This window comes from Penicillium brevicompactum, assembly GCF_028827555.1.
Source record: "Penicillium brevicompactum strain IBT 35665 chromosome Unknown utg000005l_segment0_segment0, whole genome shotgun sequence".
Classification (NCBI taxonomy): domain Eukaryota; kingdom Fungi; phylum Ascomycota; class Eurotiomycetes; order Eurotiales; family Aspergillaceae; genus Penicillium; species Penicillium brevicompactum.
This window is the reverse complement of record NW_026623208.1, coordinates 2,295,794-2,314,113: the sequence shown is the minus strand read 5'-3', so window position 1 is coordinate 2,314,113 and position 18,320 is coordinate 2,295,794. Positions and strand designations below refer to the sequence as shown.

The 18,320-nt window shown below is 49.5% G+C and overlaps 6 protein-coding genes across 6 annotated transcripts; 4 read left to right on the top strand and 2 right to left on the bottom strand.

Moving 5' to 3' along the window:
• Positions 1-413: 413 nt before the first annotated feature.
• Positions 414-2,960, bottom strand: N7506_006722 (TFIIH/NER complex ATP-dependent 5'-3' DNA helicase subunit RAD3; the record flags this gene model as incomplete). Its single annotated transcript, XM_056956015.1, has 4 exons — positions 414-2,204; positions 2,261-2,377; positions 2,429-2,885; positions 2,944-2,960. 4 exons carry the CDS (start codon positions 2,958-2,960, stop codon positions 414-416), a joined length of 2,382 nt encoding a protein of 793 aa, XP_056810349.1.
• An 846-nt stretch (positions 2,961-3,806) lies between these two features.
• Positions 3,807-9,051, top strand: N7506_006721 (ubiquitin-protein ligase RKR1; the record flags this gene model as incomplete). Its single annotated transcript, XM_056956014.1, has 9 exons — positions 3,807-4,106; positions 4,168-4,561; positions 4,619-6,341; positions 6,394-7,241; positions 7,292-7,705; positions 7,756-8,129; positions 8,186-8,485; positions 8,543-8,694; positions 8,760-9,051. Coding segments are annotated over 9 exons (4,797 nt in total), but the record flags the coding sequence as incomplete, so codon positions are not given.
• Positions 9,052-9,837: 786 nt separating this feature from the next.
• Positions 9,838-10,645, top strand: N7506_006720 (putative acetyl xylan esterase (Axe1); the record flags this gene model as incomplete). The annotated part of the gene is made up of 3 exons (XM_056956013.1): positions 9,838-10,191; positions 10,247-10,426; positions 10,475-10,645. 3 exons carry the CDS (start codon positions 9,838-9,840, stop codon positions 10,643-10,645), a joined length of 705 nt encoding a protein of 234 aa, XP_056810347.1.
• A 161-nt stretch (positions 10,646-10,806) lies between these two features.
• ppm1 (protein C-terminal leucine carboxyl O-methyltransferase ppm1) lies at positions 10,807-12,007 on the top strand (the record flags this gene model as incomplete). Its single annotated transcript, XM_056956012.1, has 2 exons — positions 10,807-10,995; positions 11,063-12,007. 2 exons carry the CDS (start codon positions 10,807-10,809, stop codon positions 12,005-12,007), a joined length of 1,134 nt encoding a protein of 377 aa, XP_056810346.1.
• Positions 12,008-14,797: 2,790 nt separating this feature from the next.
• N7506_006718 (SUN domain-containing protein) lies at positions 14,798-16,225 on the top strand (the record flags this gene model as incomplete). The annotated part of the gene is made up of 1 exon (XM_056956011.1): positions 14,798-16,225. The coding sequence occupies one exon, from the start codon at positions 14,798-14,800 to the stop codon at positions 16,223-16,225; it is 1,428 nt and encodes a 475-aa protein (XP_056810345.1).
• Positions 16,226-17,246: 1,021 nt separating this feature from the next.
• N7506_006717 (uncharacterized protein) lies at positions 17,247-17,570 on the bottom strand (the record flags this gene model as incomplete). Its single annotated transcript, XM_056956010.1, has 1 exon — positions 17,247-17,570. The coding sequence occupies one exon, from the start codon at positions 17,568-17,570 to the stop codon at positions 17,247-17,249; it is 324 nt and encodes a 107-aa protein (XP_056810344.1).
• Between the last annotated feature and the right edge of the window lie 750 nt (positions 17,571-18,320).

Genomic DNA, 18,320 nt, shown 5'->3' with positions numbered 1-18,320 from the left:
CCTGTTCATATTTGCATTGTATCTAGTCTCTAAATAGATATTTTCAAAGTATTTTCTCTGGATTCTTCTAAGTCACCAGCCTTCTTCGGGGCCATATCTCTAGTCATCTCTGGGCACTGTTTCTGGGTAACAGGACCCAACCCATGGACGAAACTAGGAAACTAGAAGCAAACGTACAACTTAATGAGCACCAATTTATTCAAAGGCTAAGAGTAATACATACGAAGTCGACATTGCTAGAAGAGGAAAGTATTTGTTTTGTATAGCTTATTTTTCAATCATCTGAGGCAAAGCGCACTGTATTATGTGCTGTCCGTAGAAACACCATCCATGCTGAATGGCACCATGCCCAGATCCAAACGCCTAGTCCATGCCAGTAAATGCATTATGTACCAGAAAATGACAAGATTATTTTATTGCGCGTCGAGCATCATGAGATCCTCATCAATGTCATCATCGAAATCATCGTCGACAATGCGAGATGCAGATGGGATCACGCCGTCCATGTTCCCATTCACTTCCTCTCTCATCATCCGCTCCTCCTCTGTTTTTCGCTTTGCCTCATGGCGTTCGATATCAGCCAAACTCCACGTGGAAATGCCTTCTTGATCCTTCGACTTGAAGGGCTGAGCCATTGTACGCAAGAAGTTCTTGGCGTTCGATACGGCCATATCTGTGCTCAAGTTGGTTTCGCTGTCCAGCATGGCCTGGTTGATCCACTTTGGAAGCTGGGGGCGCTTTCGCTCGAATCGGCGATCTGCCAACACCATGACTCCATAGTCGTCCTTGCCACGCAGGACACGTCCCAAGCACTGAGCGGCGTGTCGAATAGCATCGAAAGACAAGAAGTCATTCTCTCGGATGCGGTAGTTTTCACGCAAGAACTCGAGTCGAGCTTTCAGGATGCGAGACTCGGTGTACTGGAATGGAACACCGATACACAACACCGCACGACCGTAGTGGTGGTCGAAATCAATACCTTCGGAAACCTTTCCTCGGGCGACACAGAACAAGATTGCGCCACGCCCGTTGCAACACGCGGTCCGATAAGTTTCCAAGGCTAGTGAAGATTCTTGCGCATCGGGTGTTTCAACAAGGATCAACTTATAGTTCCAGATCTGATCCAATATGCCCATTCCTTGCCACATACTGATGATGGATTCCATGTAGAGATAGGAGGGGAAGAAGACGACGACTCCATCAGGGGTGATACGCGCAAACTCGGTAACCAAAGAGCCATAGTTTCTCACAACACCAGGATCATTTCGAATTCCGAAAGAAGAGGAGACTTGAGCTTGATCAGAGCCTCGAGTGACAATCATAGGCAAGAATGATCGTCGAGCTAGTGTCATGCTGTAGGACTCCTGCAGTACGGCATTGAATCCCAGCATCTTCGGATACATTTCCAAAGGTGATAAAGTTCCCGATGTAATGATCACAGAACTGAAACGGTCGAATACTGGTTTAATGGCAATGGCGGCATCCAAACACGTGAAGTGAAGTATGGGGTTTGGTACAGTAGCCGCCTCGGATTCAAACGGCTCTAGGATGAGCACAAATCCTTTATCGTAAGTTGCGACAAGCGTTGCAAAGGTGGCTACCTCTTGGAGAGGCTGATAGTCCTCGATATTGACAAGCTCCAGCGTTCGAACGAGTGACGTTAGACGCTCAGCGCAGAACCTCAAGGGCTTTCGTTCAATGTAGGTAAGGTCTCTCAGGTGTGTTAGGAAAGAAGGGGGTGTTTCGGATATGGTATGGGTCACTTTCATGCGAGTCTTGAGATACTCAATGAATCTCTTCAAGAAGGAAACAAAGTGTTCTGCGCGACGAATATTGCCGGGAACTGCTTCCTTGAGTAAGTCGTCGGGCAACACCGGATTGGAGATAAATTGATCCTCTTCGCGAGCTTTCTCTGCCTCTTGTAATCCTTCCACCAGTTTTGTGTATTCGTTCTTCAGCTTCTCCTCATCTGAGCTTTTCATTTCTTCGATCTTGCGTTCTAGATTTGATGCGCCTCGGGTCGCTTTTCGCAAAGAGTCCTCACTCAGATCTATACTGAGGGATTCGATACAGACGTTGTCAATGTTGTGAGCCTCGTCAAAAACCACGATGCAATCTTTTGAAAGCTCTCGTGATACACGTTCTGCGATTTTCGGATCCAGAAGATAATGGTATGAATAGATAATGATGTTGCACCAAGGCATCTAGGAAGTTGCGTCAGAATTGGACTATCACATGGGGTAGAGCATCAGGAGCTTACCATGCGCCGAGCAGAGAAGTATGGGCATTGCTTGTGCTCTTCTCCGTATCGCGATAGTCCATCAAGCGTGAAGACGCCGGGGGGAACGAGGTTATGCGGTTCGAGTAGGTCGAGATTCTAGTGTCCGTTAGTTGGTCCCAAAGTGCGCTGTGGGCGAGCAAAGCATACTTCATGATATACGCAGAGATCGACATCTTCGCCTCGTTCCTTTTTCTCCTTGACGAAGCCCGCTGTCAAGCTTCTGCACCTAGCATCGACCACCGTACCACTCTTTTCTCTCTTCACGGAAGGGTGAAGACAGAGGTTCTTTCGACTGGTGAGACCGAGTGCGCGGAATTCCTCCTCATGACCCAACTCCTTTGCGCGGTGTTCCATCAGCGCCTTCAGCTCTGCTAGCGCTTTCTCAATCTCCGACATTGTTCGGGAGCAGTAAATGAGCTTTCGGTGCTCTGGGTAGTGCTGTTGGTAGGCGACGATCAACGACAGGAGCGAAACGGTCTTTCCGGTCCCTGAGGGCATTTCCAGCACACAGTGACCCCCTGCATCGAGGGTCTTTTTGAGATCGCACATGTAGGCATATTGTTCGGGATAGATGCGAGGGTACGGGAACAGCACTGGAAGATCACTGCGACAGACACAACAGGTTAGCTCGGTGGCACACTAGGGGACATATCAAGTCATACTCAATGAAGAACTTCATCTTGGCTGGACTCCGATGCAAAACGCAAAAGGGCGAGGGACAGAAAGATATCCCGAGCTCTCGTCTTTCTCGCTGTCACGCTTTCCCTGATTGGGACAGGATGACACAAGCTCACGTGACCTCCAGTACCCTTCAAAGTCATGTTGAGACATACACATCCGAAGCAATTGAACAAGATGAGGAGAGAATTTGAAAGACTGAAGTGAGTCAGACTCTTGAAATTATTCCAAGCTATGTCCATCTAGCTCCAGGCAACCAGAAAGTCTTACTAATGACTCATTCCATCCACATTTTCTCTGTCAAGCTTATTGCAGTGTGGCTTAGGAGGTATGTGTAGATATGAACCAAGGGTTATGATATAGTTATTTGATCTGTGACCCTGGATAATGTCGCTATTCTCCATTACCTCGAGATTATGGCATGTAATAAATTTGCTTGCATAGTGTACCTTGAGCATTATAAGATGTTTTCATAACAAGCAAGTGGGATGATACAACGTTCCAACGCCATCAAAAGATCATGGAAGATCAAAGAACAGTTGCTATGTCTCTTATGATTAAAGATGAAACCATATAAAGGTAGAAGCTGGGAATGACAACATTTGAATCTACTCTATACACATCAGCATGTGGAGTTTAAGGACCGTGCACACTAAAAGTAGCCTCAGCACAAATACAGTACGGACAGCACGTGATAAAAAAGACCCATCGGAACCTTGGGACTTATCGCAGCTTATCGCTATCGATAAAGGCTATGTCACGTGGAGGACAGGCTATCGAGCGACAACATTTGTTACCTATCTCGAGTCCCCCACTACCTCGTTATACCGCTGACCTCATACCCCACATGAGCAAAAAGTTCAAATCCCAGGCCTCCAGCAGTCGCGCTGCGGGTAGCGCTTTTGGCTCATTCGGCGGTTTCTCCGGTAGCCTCCAGAGCCAGGGTAAAGAGCCCTCCACGCTCACATACATTACCGCACCGCCAGACTTGTCACGTATCACAGACCAGCAACTCGTCATCGCATTCAAGAATCTGCTGAAGAAGGATGATACTACACGTACAAAGGCTTTGGAGGAGCTCAGAGACCATATTTCGACAGTGCAAGCGAACAAGGGAACCTTGGACGACGGGTTCTTAGACGCATGGGTATACGCAACTGGTCTTTTCATACATCAACATTTACTAACAGACAATCTTCCAAATTTAGATCGGATTATACCCCCGACTATCAATTGACCTCTCTCGTCGAGCACGTCAGCTTGCCCATTCCATCCAGGGTACAATTGCTAGTCTTGCGGGCAAGCGAATTGTGCCCAATTTACCAAAGGTCATCGGCGCATGGATTGCAGGAATTTATGATAATGATAAGATTGTCCACCGGGCCGCTCTCGAATCGTTCACGAAGGTCTTCTCGACAGACCAAAAGAGAAGTAACGTGTGGAAGATCTACCAGAGCCCGATTTTGGACTTTGTAGATGACGTCATTCTTCACCAATCGCCCTTGACGCTCAGTGATGAGAGGACTGTCAAACGGGATGATGCGGAGGGAAAATATGCTCGCGTGGTTGGAGCTGCGATTATGCTATTCAATCGGATATTAGGTGCGTTATCGACCATTTCCCTCGAAAGGTCTTATTCTAACCATTGAACGTTGGTAGGCAACTCTGCCGACGAGGAGTTAGAGAAGGACTCTTCGCAGATTGAAACACTATTAGAAAGCAAGTTTCTCTGGGCTCTTTGCCATCATGATGATCCATATGTCCGCCGCTCCATCTATGTTTTGCTTCGGACTGCTGTTTCCCGAGAGCCTGGTTGGGTTGACTGGCCGACACTCAGTTCAGCCGTGATTGGGAAGTCTTTGTCTCTCCAGCAGACTGGATCGGCAACAGAACTATCCGAAGCTCTTCTTGTATTGTCTATTTCCAGGCCCCAAGTGTGGACAGATGACTACAGTGGAAAGTCCTCCGCTTCAAAGAGGCTGCGCCAGTACATCCAGAAAGGATCTCAAGGAGGGGCAAGCACTTACTGGTCAAACCTGGACCAATTATTCCGAACAGTGCCTCATGAAGTTCTAGCAGGTGCTGATAAAGCCACTGCTGACCAAGGAGTCACTTCCACCAGTGCAATCGCTTTGACTGAAGCTTTCCAAGAAGGCTTGAACTCAAGAGAAGAGCCACGTCAAAACCTCGTTGTTGGATGGAAGTGCTATATTCAAATCGCAACGTGGCTCGCGACCTTGGTTCCCCTGGAGCAGAAAGCCGAATTCATTGACCAAAGAATCTCCCCCTTGGTGGTGAATCACGTGCGACACGATCCCAAGTCATCACAATGGGTACTGCCAGCCCAGTCAGCCGAGGATAGCTGTACACACTACCTCTGCACACTGGGTTCTACTGGATATGATCAAGAGTTGCAGGCATTGTGTACTGCTCTATCTGAGGGTTTGCTCGAAGCTGCCAAGCTGTCTTCTCCAGAGCAATCTAAGGACTTCCGTGAATCTCAAGATTCAGTATGTGCCCAGGCAAAACGGCTCTTCGATCTGCAGTCTTCTGTTCTCTCACGAATCGCGGATTCCAAAGAACCAAGAGTGACGGAAATCATTGAGAACTCAATCTCCTCTCTCCTCGAAAGCTGCATTGAGGTCTTGAAAACCCGCAACGGAAAGCCATATGGAGCTGCCGCCGTGGTAGAGGAATGTGTTGGCAGCCTGTCATTTGTCGCCCAGAAGTCTCAAAACCTGCAAAACTTTCTCCAGAATGACGCCCCAGAGCTTTTACTATCCCCTTCTGCCGATCGGCTAATTTCAACCATTATGAAGTGTCGGGAATGGGATGGCTTCTCGTCAAGCTTTGAGAACATTGTGGAAAAAGCACTCGCTCTTGAGCCGGAACAGTCGAATGTACACGTTCTGCAGAGTTTGCTCTCCTCTCTCAATTTCAATGAGTTTGAGCACAAGGAGAGACTCAATGCGCTTGTCGTGACAGCTTTAGACAAGGCTTGTCATGGAAGTCACTCGCATTGGCCTATTATCACCGCCGTCCTGCAGAATAAGTCATCACACACTGACCTGATGGATCAGATCTTTTTATCCTTGATTGATGAACTGTCGACCAATGATAAAGTCTTCAATGCGCTACACGGACTTTCACACATTGGAAAGACTGCGCCTGATGCAGTCCGAGAATTCCAAAGTGGACCAAATGGCTCGAAATTAGCAGGCAAGCTGATATTCCTCATGGAGTCTCACGAAGAGGAGGTTGCAAGTCTGGCGGAAGCGCTTTCGAAGTCATTGAAAGAAGCCGTTGTTGGTGAGACTACTACGAAATCGAGCATCGAAATACTCCAACATGGATTCAATCATGTGGACGATGAATCGCTGTCGTGAGTATTCAAGTCTACCCATCGCCTTGGAGTTACGCTAATATTTGACCAGGACCGAATCTCTCCTTGCCATTGCGGGTGAAGTGCTACCGAGCATCATGGCCGGCGACGCGGCTAGTGTCGCCAAGGATGTCCTGCCATCGCATTGGTCATGGGAACAAGCTTTAACGCCATTCACTCAACTTCCACCTCGTCCATCAATTGCTATTACATCCCCCCTTGGAGGTGCTGTTCACCTGATTCAACGAGAGTTATCTGAATCTTTCAAGGCTCTGTGGCCCACCATCCCGCGTGACTCGGATCATCGATCCTCAGCGTTCCGCCTGGCGACTTTCACAATCAGCATTCTATCTACCTCTCAGATTGTGAAATACTTGGAGCAGGAGGCACTTGAGACTCTGTTCCGTTTCTTACCTGTGGCCATTCAGCTCATAGATGATGATCTAAGCATCGAAGGCAGCAACGGCATTTCAGGTCTTGAGCTGGCTGATCAACGGGAGGAATACATGCAGATTGTACTTGATGGTCGAAGCGTGATCAGCTCATGGGTTCGTGATAATGAACCACTTGATTTTGCCCCGGAGAAGACAATCTCATCATCTTTCACCGCATTCTGGGAAGCCAGGCTCGAAGAAGTTAAGGGAACTTCTCCCGTCGATTACCGTACGGGTGAAGCCTTTGTCAAGATTATGAGTGTTGCAGATTCAACGCAGAAGTCAAAGTCTGCGGATGATATCGCGCAAATTTGCAGAGATGCACGTTCAGCGAATGTCTTCCGTTCGGCATCCTGGTTCGCAGTCTTGCGAAGCTCAATTCTTTCCAACCCAGTCGGCAACAGGATCTGCAATGAACTGGTGGCCGACTCTACTGGGCTCAAGCCAGAGACTGCCTCTCAAGGTGGTAAGCAGTAATCTATATTGCTTCAAAACTTTGATACTAACTGTGAATAGGATTACAAAAGCTTGCACTGCTGAACATCTTGTTATCCGGCGAAGAAGATGTGGTCTCTACGATCCCAACGCAGCGATTGGTGTTCCTGACCAAGAATTTGATCGAGTGCCTCCAATCCGAATCTGTACCTTTTGGCCTGAAATCCGAAATTGTCAAGTGCCTTTCATTCATTCTTCCAGCTCTCAGTGAAATCTACGGATCGCACTGGGAAGAATGCATGGATATTCTAAGCTCCGTGTTCCGAAACACCAACGGTGGCGAAGATGCTCTACCACTACTGGTTTCCTCTTTCAAGCTGTTCTCTCGATTGAAGTCTATCTCCGAGGGCGATGGCAATGATGATGCTCAAGATGCTTGGGCGGCTCGCAAGGGCGGGCTTTTCACTGCCCTGGCATCCACAATTGACACCTTTGGTAAGCCATCTCCCCACTCACCAAGGCGATCTATATCTAATCACAAGCAGACTCGGAAACAGCCTTCCACCAGCCTCGCGACATAGCTGTTGATAACCTGAGGCGCCTCATCAGCAATATCCCAGCTGATCAGCTCGAGGACGTCAGCGAAACCTTCCATCTTCTTACAGCCCACAGCCGCGCAGTTCAACGCACCGCGTACACCATCCTCCATCATTACATTCCTCATGCCCAAGAGAAGATTTCCTTTGAACTTGCTCTATCGAAGACTGCTGCCACTTTACCCGATGAGCTTGTGTCCCTGCTGCTCGAGCCTCCCTCGATGGAAATGGTGCGCTCTGCATACGGGGATGATAAGATGTGGACCAACATGCGGTCATACCTCCTCAGCTGGAAGGTTGTTTATGATCATTTCACCAATGCCGTAAGTTATCTCGGTCCACACAACGGTGAGATCCGTCTGTGCTAACTCTCAATCAGTCGCTTCCTCTTCAAGAATACTACGCCTCTAGCATTAAGGAAAACAACATTTTGATCCCGCTGTTGGAATTCACGTTCGACTTCCTGCAGAGGTCATACGGAAAACTGACCGACGCATCCAAATTTGACATCCGATCATTTGAACCAGATCAGTCCGAGAGCGCCGACAAGGAAACTCAATGGCTTCTGATTCATTTGTACTATTTGTGCCTGAGATATTCAGCCAACATGACCAAGAACTGGTGGATCGATACCAAGAAACGCATCAAGGGTCCCGTGGAGACTTGGTCAGAGAAATATGTAAGTCAATTCCCACGACGATTTTCAACATGTGGCCAAGAAACTAATCAAATCTAGATCTCTCCACTCGTTGTGCAAGATGCCCTCCAAGGTGTGATCGAATGGGCATCTACCCTGGATCCCAACGAAGAAAGAGCACTTGAGGTAAAGGTTTCTCAAAAGACGGGTGAAATCATCGCCAGCATTCCCGTAGACGAGGAATCTCCCCGGTCGCCATCTCAATCACTCTCCCGCCAGCATACCCCCTCCAATCTGCCCTAGTCGTCGGTCGCAGCCGTGTGCTCGTGGATGAGAAGAAATGGAAGAGCTGGCTGTTGATAATCCAGGGTGTGATCATGTTTGCCAATGGCAATTTGGTTGATGGGCTGTTGGCCTTCCGACGGAACGTTCAAGGTGCTCTGAAGGGTCAAAGCGAGTGTGCTATTTGCTACTCTGTCATCTCAACCGACATGCAGACGCCGAACAAGCGTTGCGCCACCTGCAAGAACACATTCCACTCGGTTTGTCTGTTCCGGTGGTTCAAGAGCAGCAACCAAAGCACTTGCCCGCTTTGCCGAAACAACTTTGTGTATGTTTAGTTGTACATAGAAATGTGACGATGCAAATGGCCTGCGTGCCAAAACTGCCATGGAATGGTTTTTTGGAGCCACATGTCGGTGTATTTCAAAGCGATGGCTCTTCATTATCCCAGTAGTGGTACTCGTAGCTAGAGGTGCGACACCTGGGCAGGCACTCGGGGCCGAAGCAATCATGAAACGTTGAAGTACCCAGCACGTTTCGGCCCATACCCAATGGAGAAATGAGCTGACCCCTTTCGATATCCGTGTCTTTAAGTCTCTGGGCAAGGTGTCTCCGGGAATTCTTTTTCAAGTCATTGAGGCTAAAGAGGCCACTGTCTCTGTAAGCCATGAACTTTCTAGGCTGCTTTTAACTTGTTTAGACTAGCCTCCGCTGCATCTTCCCCGAAGAGCTAACGGCATTTGCTTTAACAATGCGGGGAAGTTGTTTCTTCTGCAGGTCTACTACCATTTTCATTCTGGATCCACATGTTGTTTCAGCAAGGCTGAATCCTTCAAGCCTATACGCCGAGTGATTCAGCCTAAGTGCGCCACTCTACTTCTGCACGGCTAAAATTGGCAGATCTGAGCCAAATACATGGGTGAAACTTGACACTTGGATCATTGGACATATTAGGCAAAATCTCCTTCGGTCCAAAGGACGTACCTGAGTTGCCTTGGAAGATTTACCTCGACTACAACATCGGGGCACGTTCCAAATTTGTATAAATGAGCTCACATCCTCCTAGGTGGCAACATAGCACCTTCTACACTTTCAGCCATCTATACATCATCATGGTTCGCAGCATCTTCGCATTCTCTCTCATTGCAAGCGCCCTCGCCGTGCCAATTGAGGCCGAGGTTGAGAAACGCGCCACCTGCCCGGGCGTCCATATCTTCGGTGCACGCGAGACCACTGCATCTGCCGGCTACGGCTCATCCAGCACAGTTGTCAACGGACCTCTCAGCTCATATTCAGGCTCTACCGCCGAAGCCATTAGCTACCCTGCATGTGGTGGGCAAGCGTCATGCGGAAGCGTTAGCTACTCGAGCTCAGTTGCTCAAGGCATCGCAGCGGTTGCCTCGGCAGTCAACGCTTATAACACGCAATGTCCATCTACAAAGCTTGTCCTTGTAGGATACTCACAGGTCAGTCTCAGCTTAAAAACGATCTCAGGACATGATCTGATCATATACATAACAGGGAGCGGAGATCATGGATGCAGCGCTGTGTGGTGGCGGTGTGCCCAACCAGGGCTACACCAATACAGCAGTGCAACTGTCGACCTCTGCTGTGAATATGGTCAAGGCGGCTATCTTCATGGGCGATCCGCTTTTCAAGGCGGGTTTGTCGTATGATATTGGAACTTGCGCTGCTGGAGGCGTATGTGACCCTTACTGACCCACTGAGCCCGAGACTGACGAGATATAGTTCGATGCACGCCCTGCTGGCTTCTCCTGTCCATCTGCTAGTAAGATTCAATCATACTGCGATGCCTCGGATCCATACTGCTGCAATGGTAGTAATGCTGCGACTCACAACGGCTATGGAGCCGAGTATGGGTCTCAGGCTATCACCTTTGCGAAGAATAAATTGGCCTAGATTTAGGTGTATAGCGAGAAAAGTGAGAAATTCGAGAAGTATGCAGAGTATCATAGTAGAACCAAATGGACTGAAGTCAAACATAAACAGAATGTCCCGCGGGAGTGCGGCGCTGAGGACCCCACCACGGAAGCCCAAGCTCCCAACCTCTAAGTTACATCATGGCCACGATCCCCAACCTGAACTCTCTGCGTCGAGGCCGAGGTCGAGGATTCGGACGCGATGTATCGCGACCAGGAAAAGACCAAGTCGTACAAGGCACCGACAACGACGCGAGCGTGTCCCGCCTGAGCGCCGTCCAGCTGGGATACCTCGATGATCCCTACGCGACAGCACTCACACCCCCCAGGGTCAGCGACCCGACGACTCCCAATCATTAACAGAGGTAAATCGATCACAACGATGACAATACCAAAGCAAAGGGCCATAGCTAATCCCGCAACAGGAACCTACGTGCGCACCACCACCATCGACCAACTCGTAACCCGCTTCCTCGGCCCCTGGGCACCAGATAACAAGCGGAAACAAATCATCTCGCTCGGTGCCGGATCAGATACACGCGTCTTCCGATTATTATCTTCGCGCCAAAGCCCTGATTTCGTTTACCACGAGCTCGATTTCGCCGTTAACACGACAGCGAAGATCCGCGCCATTCGATCTGCGCCGGAGCTGCAGCGCGTGCTTGGGATTGACTCGTCGGTTCCGGAGAAAGATAGTCCGGTTAAGGTGTCCGAGGCCGGAGACGCGCTTCAGTCACCTTCATACCATATTCACCCAGTGGATCTGCGGACACTTTCCTCGCACGATGATCCCGCAAAAGCGTTGCCGGGCGTTGAGACGGATTTGCCGACCCTTTTGATATCCGAATGCTGTCTTGTCTATCTGTCGCCTGTTGAGGCTCAGAAGGTGGTTTCTTTCTTTACAGAGGGATTATTTGGTGGGAGGGCAACGGGGCCTGGGGGCGATGTGCAGGTGGGACAGACTGCCGTGCCTCTTGGGTTGATTCTCTACGAGCCCATTCGTCCAAATGATGCCTTTGGAGAGGTGATGGTTTCCAATCTTGCGGCGCGGGGAATTCAACTTCAAACTCTACATAAGTATGCCTCGCTTGAGGCACAGCGGGCCCGGTTCCGAGATCAGGGTTTCGGAGACGGCCAGGCTGCAGGGGACGTTGAGTTCCTTTGGAAGAAATGGGTTAGCGAGGAGGAGAAAGACCGAGTTGCAGGGCTGGAAATGCTGGATGAGATGGAGGAGTGGGAGCTGCTGGCGCGGCATTATTGCATAGCATGGGGATGGAGGGATGGGGATGATATCTCGGCTTTCGCGGGATGGAGAACCCTCGAGGCTCAGCAGGGCGGGTAACCACCCAGTTATAGATTTTTGATGATTCTTGCTCTGTGATGACCCCCTCATAAGCCACAACAAGTCTTCAGGCGACGAATCGCTCAAGCAGAATATGCAGGATGCCTGATGCTTGTTTACGATTGTCCTCTGGCCTGACTGATGGAGACCAGTCCGCTTCCCATCACATGGATCTTGTCTGCTTGTACATACCTGACTTTGACATCAAGACCAGACTACCACAATCTCCTAGCCAGGTCATGGGCCAAACATAGAGACTAAGCCAGAGCAATGATCGCCAACGCGATTCCAAATCAAATAACAATTATACATCTGATCCTGCCCTTTACCCCAAAGCCCCAAGCGTAACTCAACACTGCGAATACCGGAGCAGGTGACCTCTACGGAGTAACTGAACCTACTCCGTACAATCTCAAATCTCACAACAAAGGCCAACCATGAGCCATATGACCTGTCACTCATTGATAGTCGTATGGCGCCCCACAGAAGCAACCCACTGATAGGCTCAGTGAGTATTCGCCATGTGAGGAATATCGTCAGCCCTTGCAGCAACTTAAAAAGAACGTCCCCACTGATAGCTGTGCGGCATGCATCTTTCTGAGCTTTGTCCCCTCACGGCATACTGACATAGAATCGATGCAAGGACTGTCGAGCATCAGCGGCGCTCTGTTGGCGCTACTTGAGAGGCATCACAGAGCTGCACCTGCAAGCTGTGGACGGTTCGTTCCTGCTTGGTGTCATTTTGATAACACTGACGGGGTATATCCACTCATTGGAAGCTTGATATAGAAGACCTGCGAGTTTGCAATTTAGTGCCCAGGTCTACAGTAGCGTTCTCGGGTCTTATAACGTGGATGTTAGTTATGTAGAACAGCTTGTATCATCCTGTGAGTAGGGGGTTCATTTTACTCCGTACGTACTCCTGACCTCGGGAATCAAGCTTACATCGCGCTGACCCCCGGATTTGCATACGTAGATCGGCGACATGCTTATAGTTTGTTTATTTAAAAATGCACATGCAGGCATCAATCGAAATGGTACGGAGTTACTAGAGTATGTACTTATAGACGCACAACTAATTTCTTAAATTCGTCTGATCAGATTGTTGATAGACCGCATGAGACTAAGGATGGAACCCAAACATACTAACTTTGAGATAATCTGATAATCTGAAGTGAGGCTACATTGGACGTCATCATGAGACATTATATGTCCAAGTTGAGACATGGAGATTAAAAGATCCACTCGTAATAAATGAGGGGCCTTATCTGGCTTAAGCGTACACATTGCAAGGTGGCCATTGCGCAGGCTTCTTTGCTTTGAAGGCTCGCAAGGTTAGCCTTGAAATGACAAACCGAAGGTCAACCAAGATGTGTATCCTATATTCCAGCATACTCCATGCATTTCTCATCCCTACTTGAAGATTGTGACCTGAATAAGGAGTACTCCATTTGCAAAGATTGAACGTGGGAATAAACGAGCCACGCATTGACCATGTCTCAGACTTGATTCAACGTCCATGGCCGTTCTACAAATATGGGAAGGGCATCTCAGATGCATTCGCTCGATAAGCCTTTCCAATGGAATATCACTATACTCCATATCAGTCTCCCTTCAGCTGCGTATGGGGACATCTTGAGTCTCGGTCGGGAGGTTCTACGCCCAAAAATTCGCCAATTTTCAATAACACAACTACGGGGTACGGAGTCCTGCCGCATCTCATACACCGTATTCCGCGTGTCATTGTTGATCCAGAACTGCCAAGGTTAATATCACACCTCACATGTAGATAGTGATGAAAGTTAGGAGATTCCTAAGCCAAGCTTTCTCCAAGACCCGAGCCAGCCGGCAATTAAGGGCTTCAAATGCGAGTTTGTTTACCACATGCCCTATCACGGTGACAACGAGAAACTTGAAAATGCTCCTTTGCGTACCATTGGTCAAGATCATCAGGGATCAACGGGGCCCAGACTGGTATCGGGCCGGTTTGATTAGGATTGACTGTCAGACCGCGGGTTTTGGGTGTTGATGCTGATGTGCTTCCGCTGTGGAGTCCCCTTTTTTTCCCGCATGGTGGATTTAATGCGCTAGCAGGGTTATGAGTACCAACAGCGGCAGGTAGGAAAATGTACGGAGTACGGAGTACGGAGTAGAGTGTTATACATAATTTCGCATATCAATCTGTTCGGTAAAATGTGTATATGGAGTATGCAAGTGGCGAAAAGGGGGGGATTAACATCTCCGAGGGAAGTTCATGGCCGTTGAAAGAGTTCGATAAACAACTCCACACCACATCTCCAAGCTTATTGGCCTCACTCCACTTGCCAAGGAAGAACCATCGGGGTATGCAAGTGTACAATTGGCTGCAAGCACAAAGCTGCCCCTGACGCTAAATGGCTAGTGGCTAGTGGCTGTCCACTAGTGGGGTTTGCTTCAGGGGCTCACGCAGAACAGACCTGATGGAGCAATTATGGATAATTGCGAACCCCAGAGCCACTCAGGGTCCGCCCGTGCGACTCAAGGCCTCCTCTTGCAGGATTTCCTGAGTACATCATCCCAGATCTAAGCCGCTTTCAGGTTAGAGCACTCGTGCTCCAAGAAAGCGCCCCCCCAGGTCCCTTTTCTTGCTTCTTCTCATAGCCTTTCCCTTCTCTCGTCTTGAACTTCATTCTCTGTGAGCATTGTGTCTGTCCTTGGCCCGTCGGCCGTCATCTTTTTTTAGTCACTCGTTTGACTTAGCCATTCGCTTTCAACTACACTCTTTGACTACACAAGTCTCCCCCTGACACGATGAAGTTCGAAATTACACCTTCCCGCGCTGCTGCGCTTGTCGCTCTCATTGCAAGCGTCGAGGCTGCGAAGCATGGCCATGGCCACGCTCGTCACCATGAAACCCGTGAGGTCGCCCTGGAGAAGAAGGGCGGACAGTGCCAGTTCCCCACCGACGCTGGTCTGGTTGCTGTGACTCCCAACGAGGAGAACGCCGGTTGGGCTATGAGCCCAAACCAGCCCTGCAAGCCTGGAAACTACTGCCCATACGCTTGCCCTTCGGGTGAGGTTTCCATGCAGTGGGATCCCAAGGCCACTTCCTACTCGTACCCTATGTCCATGAACGGTGGTCTATACTGTGACGAGAGCGGAAAGATCCACAAGCCTTTCCCTGACCGCGACTACTGTGAGTCGGCCGTCGGTGTGGTGAAAGCCCACAACAAGGCTGGCAAGCCTGTCTCTTTCTGCCAGACTGTACTGCCCGGAAACGAGGCCATGATCATCCCCACCTTGGTCGAAGAGCTGTCCGACTTGGCCGTGCCCGGTACTAACTACTGGTGCTCCACCGCTGCTCAGTACTACATCAACGCTCCCGGTGTGTCTGCCGAAGAGGGTTGCGTCTGGGGTACCAACGCCAACCCCTTCGGTAACTGGGCTGCTTACACTGCTGGTGCCAACACTGATGACGTTGGTGACACTTACCTGAAGATTGGCTGGAACCCCATCTACCTGGAGCTCACTTGCCCCTTCCGCAACACCAAGCCCGACTATGGTATCGAGATTGAGTGCGAGGGTGACGGCTGCAAGGGTCTTCCCTGCAAGATCGACCCTGCTGTCAACGACGTCAACGAGATGATCGGTGATCCCTTCACCGGTGCTGGCGGTGCCACTGGCTGTGTCGTGACTGTTCCCAAGGGCGAGACCGCCCGTATCGTCGTCTTCGAGAAGGACGGCAGCGGTGGCTCCTCATCTGAGACCATTTCTGTTCCTGCCAGCTCTGCCACCAGCTCCAGCTCCAGCTCCAGCTCCAGCACTAGCACCTCGACTCCTACTCCTACCCCGACCAGCACCAGCACCAGCACCACCGAGACCCCCACCAGCACTCCTACCCCCACTTCCACCTCTACCCCTACCCCGTCGTCGACTTCAACCTCGACTGCCACCCCCACCTCCAGCTCGACCTCTACCATCACCTCCAGCTCGACTAAGACTCCCATTTCGAGCGCCACTCCCTCCAGCAGCACCCGTCTGCCCAAGTCAAGTCCCTCTCTGAGCTACACCTACCAGCCCCACGTCCTGACTGGTTCCGCCGATATCTCTGAGGCCTCCTCGACCACCGGTGCCGCCGCCGCAGCCTCGTCCTCCGGCACTGGCGGCGCCACCAGCGCCACCGTCTCCATGATGACTCTCGCGCTCGGTGCCGTTGCCGCCTTTGCCATGAACCTCTAGATCAGCACCACCGATCTGGTTATATTCACTGTACATGTTTGCAAGCCCACACAAGGCTGTGTACAGATGACACCTTGGGGCATCCTTTGAAAACAATGAGTGTACCGTGGTCATCGACCTAATCTTGCGGACACTCTTGTTTCTTTTCACTCACATTTTTGTTTTAATTTCACTTCTACATAATCCCCCCTTTTATGATTCTTCACATCCCACGGATGCCCTTTCTTGACGACGCTCAACGTTGGCCTTTACCCATTTCTCCGCTTCATGACTTATATATCCCTTGGCTACTCAGCTTTGTTTTATTTCTCTCTTTTTTTTATATATCTTCTTCTTGGATATCCTCATTTCTTGCTTCTGGTATGCATCGGGGGGTTGTTGTTTGATTACATATTGACGTTTGGTTGTGTGCTCAGCATGCCGGACTTGACCGCTTGGGTCCTTTGGATGGACATAGGAAAAATAGTGTTCGCTTTTTCATTGATCCTTCGGGATGTATTCACTGCAAGACTTCTCAGCATTCTAAGATCCTAGTAAGAAATACAGGGCTCTCTTCCGCTGGATATATCTTTGTATTCTTCGAGTCATGAAGCAGCCATTCATTCATTACAATTTTTCAAAGTCCCCGAGAATTGTTAAACGAACCCGAACACGACAGACGAACACGACGAGTCTGAACAAAAGTGCACCACTCGATTCGTGACACGGCCCCGGGGTCCTTGGGCCTATGATTAGAGCCCCATAGGCTAGTCCTGCTCAAGTGGAGAAACTTGGAATATTCTGTCAAGTTGCCCAGGTGGCAGCCTTGGAGGTCATGGAGAATGGATTACTGCAGTTCTATAACCTTAGAACACATTATAAGAACATGTCATGGCATGAGTAGCACCATTAGAAAAACTGAATCATATTGAATTCACGAAAACACCAACTCCTTTCCTGATTGTGACATTGTATCCATAGTCCCTCGCCATGCTTTGATATAAAACCTGTATGCAAACGAGCCCTGTTTCCTGCTCAATGATCATACATTCAATTGCTCAACAGGAATAATCATATCCGGCCTCCGAGCCTCCACAGCCAGCCTATTCAGGTTTCGCTGTCTGCTCTCACGCATGTATTTTCTTTGTTCGAATGGGATATCCCTGGCTCGGTCTGAGTCGTCAAGGCCGTGGTACATTATGTATATGCTGAATCCGATGAGGGTTCCGACGATACAGCCAAGAATAATGAGGAAGACGTAGAGGGGGTATTTGTCTGGGTTGGACATGCTAGTTCGCTTTATAAGACTCGTGGCTGTATCAATTGCAGGCGTTGTGATTTCGGCTATGCGAGGAATGGAAGGCATTTTGTATGTATCGGGAGGGCTGGAAGAAAGTAAGTCAGCCATTGATCGGTCAGAAGGAAGATAGACCAAGGAGACCCGTACAGGTGCCACAATCAGGAGGGTATTGTCAATCTCTGGTTGATAGTTGTATACTATATCGATTCGAAGTAGACAGCGGACGCAGGATGTTGGTTTCACGGTTGGAATGATAGCAAAACACTGAGGGAAAACGAGAAGCAAGACCTACCAGATTTATACGAAAAGCCAGAGACTATCCGCTAAAATTTACCTTACATTTAGAAATAAGCACGAATGCTGAAACGCAAAGCGATTGCTAAAATGAACCATACAGTTGTGAGATTGTTCCCAAATAGGAATAGCGGCACCTGAATCCCGCGCCAATGATGTCAGAAACCGAGCAGACCAATCAGCGCTCTTCACGAGCAGGTGGGTCGACCAGTCAAGACCCAATTGTTCTAAATATACGGATTTTAGGACTGTCGACACTACGCTAGTTCTGCTCTCTTCGGCCCCCATCTCTCAAAATTGACTTGGTATGGCGGCTTGTGCCTCTGCTGTACCTTGGTGGGATTGCCATAGGCTGGGCTTGATTGGCTCGAGGGCTTGGGCCCGCGTGGGTAGCTGCAATTTGAAGACTGCTCGCGAGTTTGATTTGAATTCTTCGATTGTCTCAGATAGTTCGGTGCTTCCGTATGCTGAAATTTCTGAGCTTGGCAAGTTGAACTGATAAGCCCCACCACGCAGGTACAG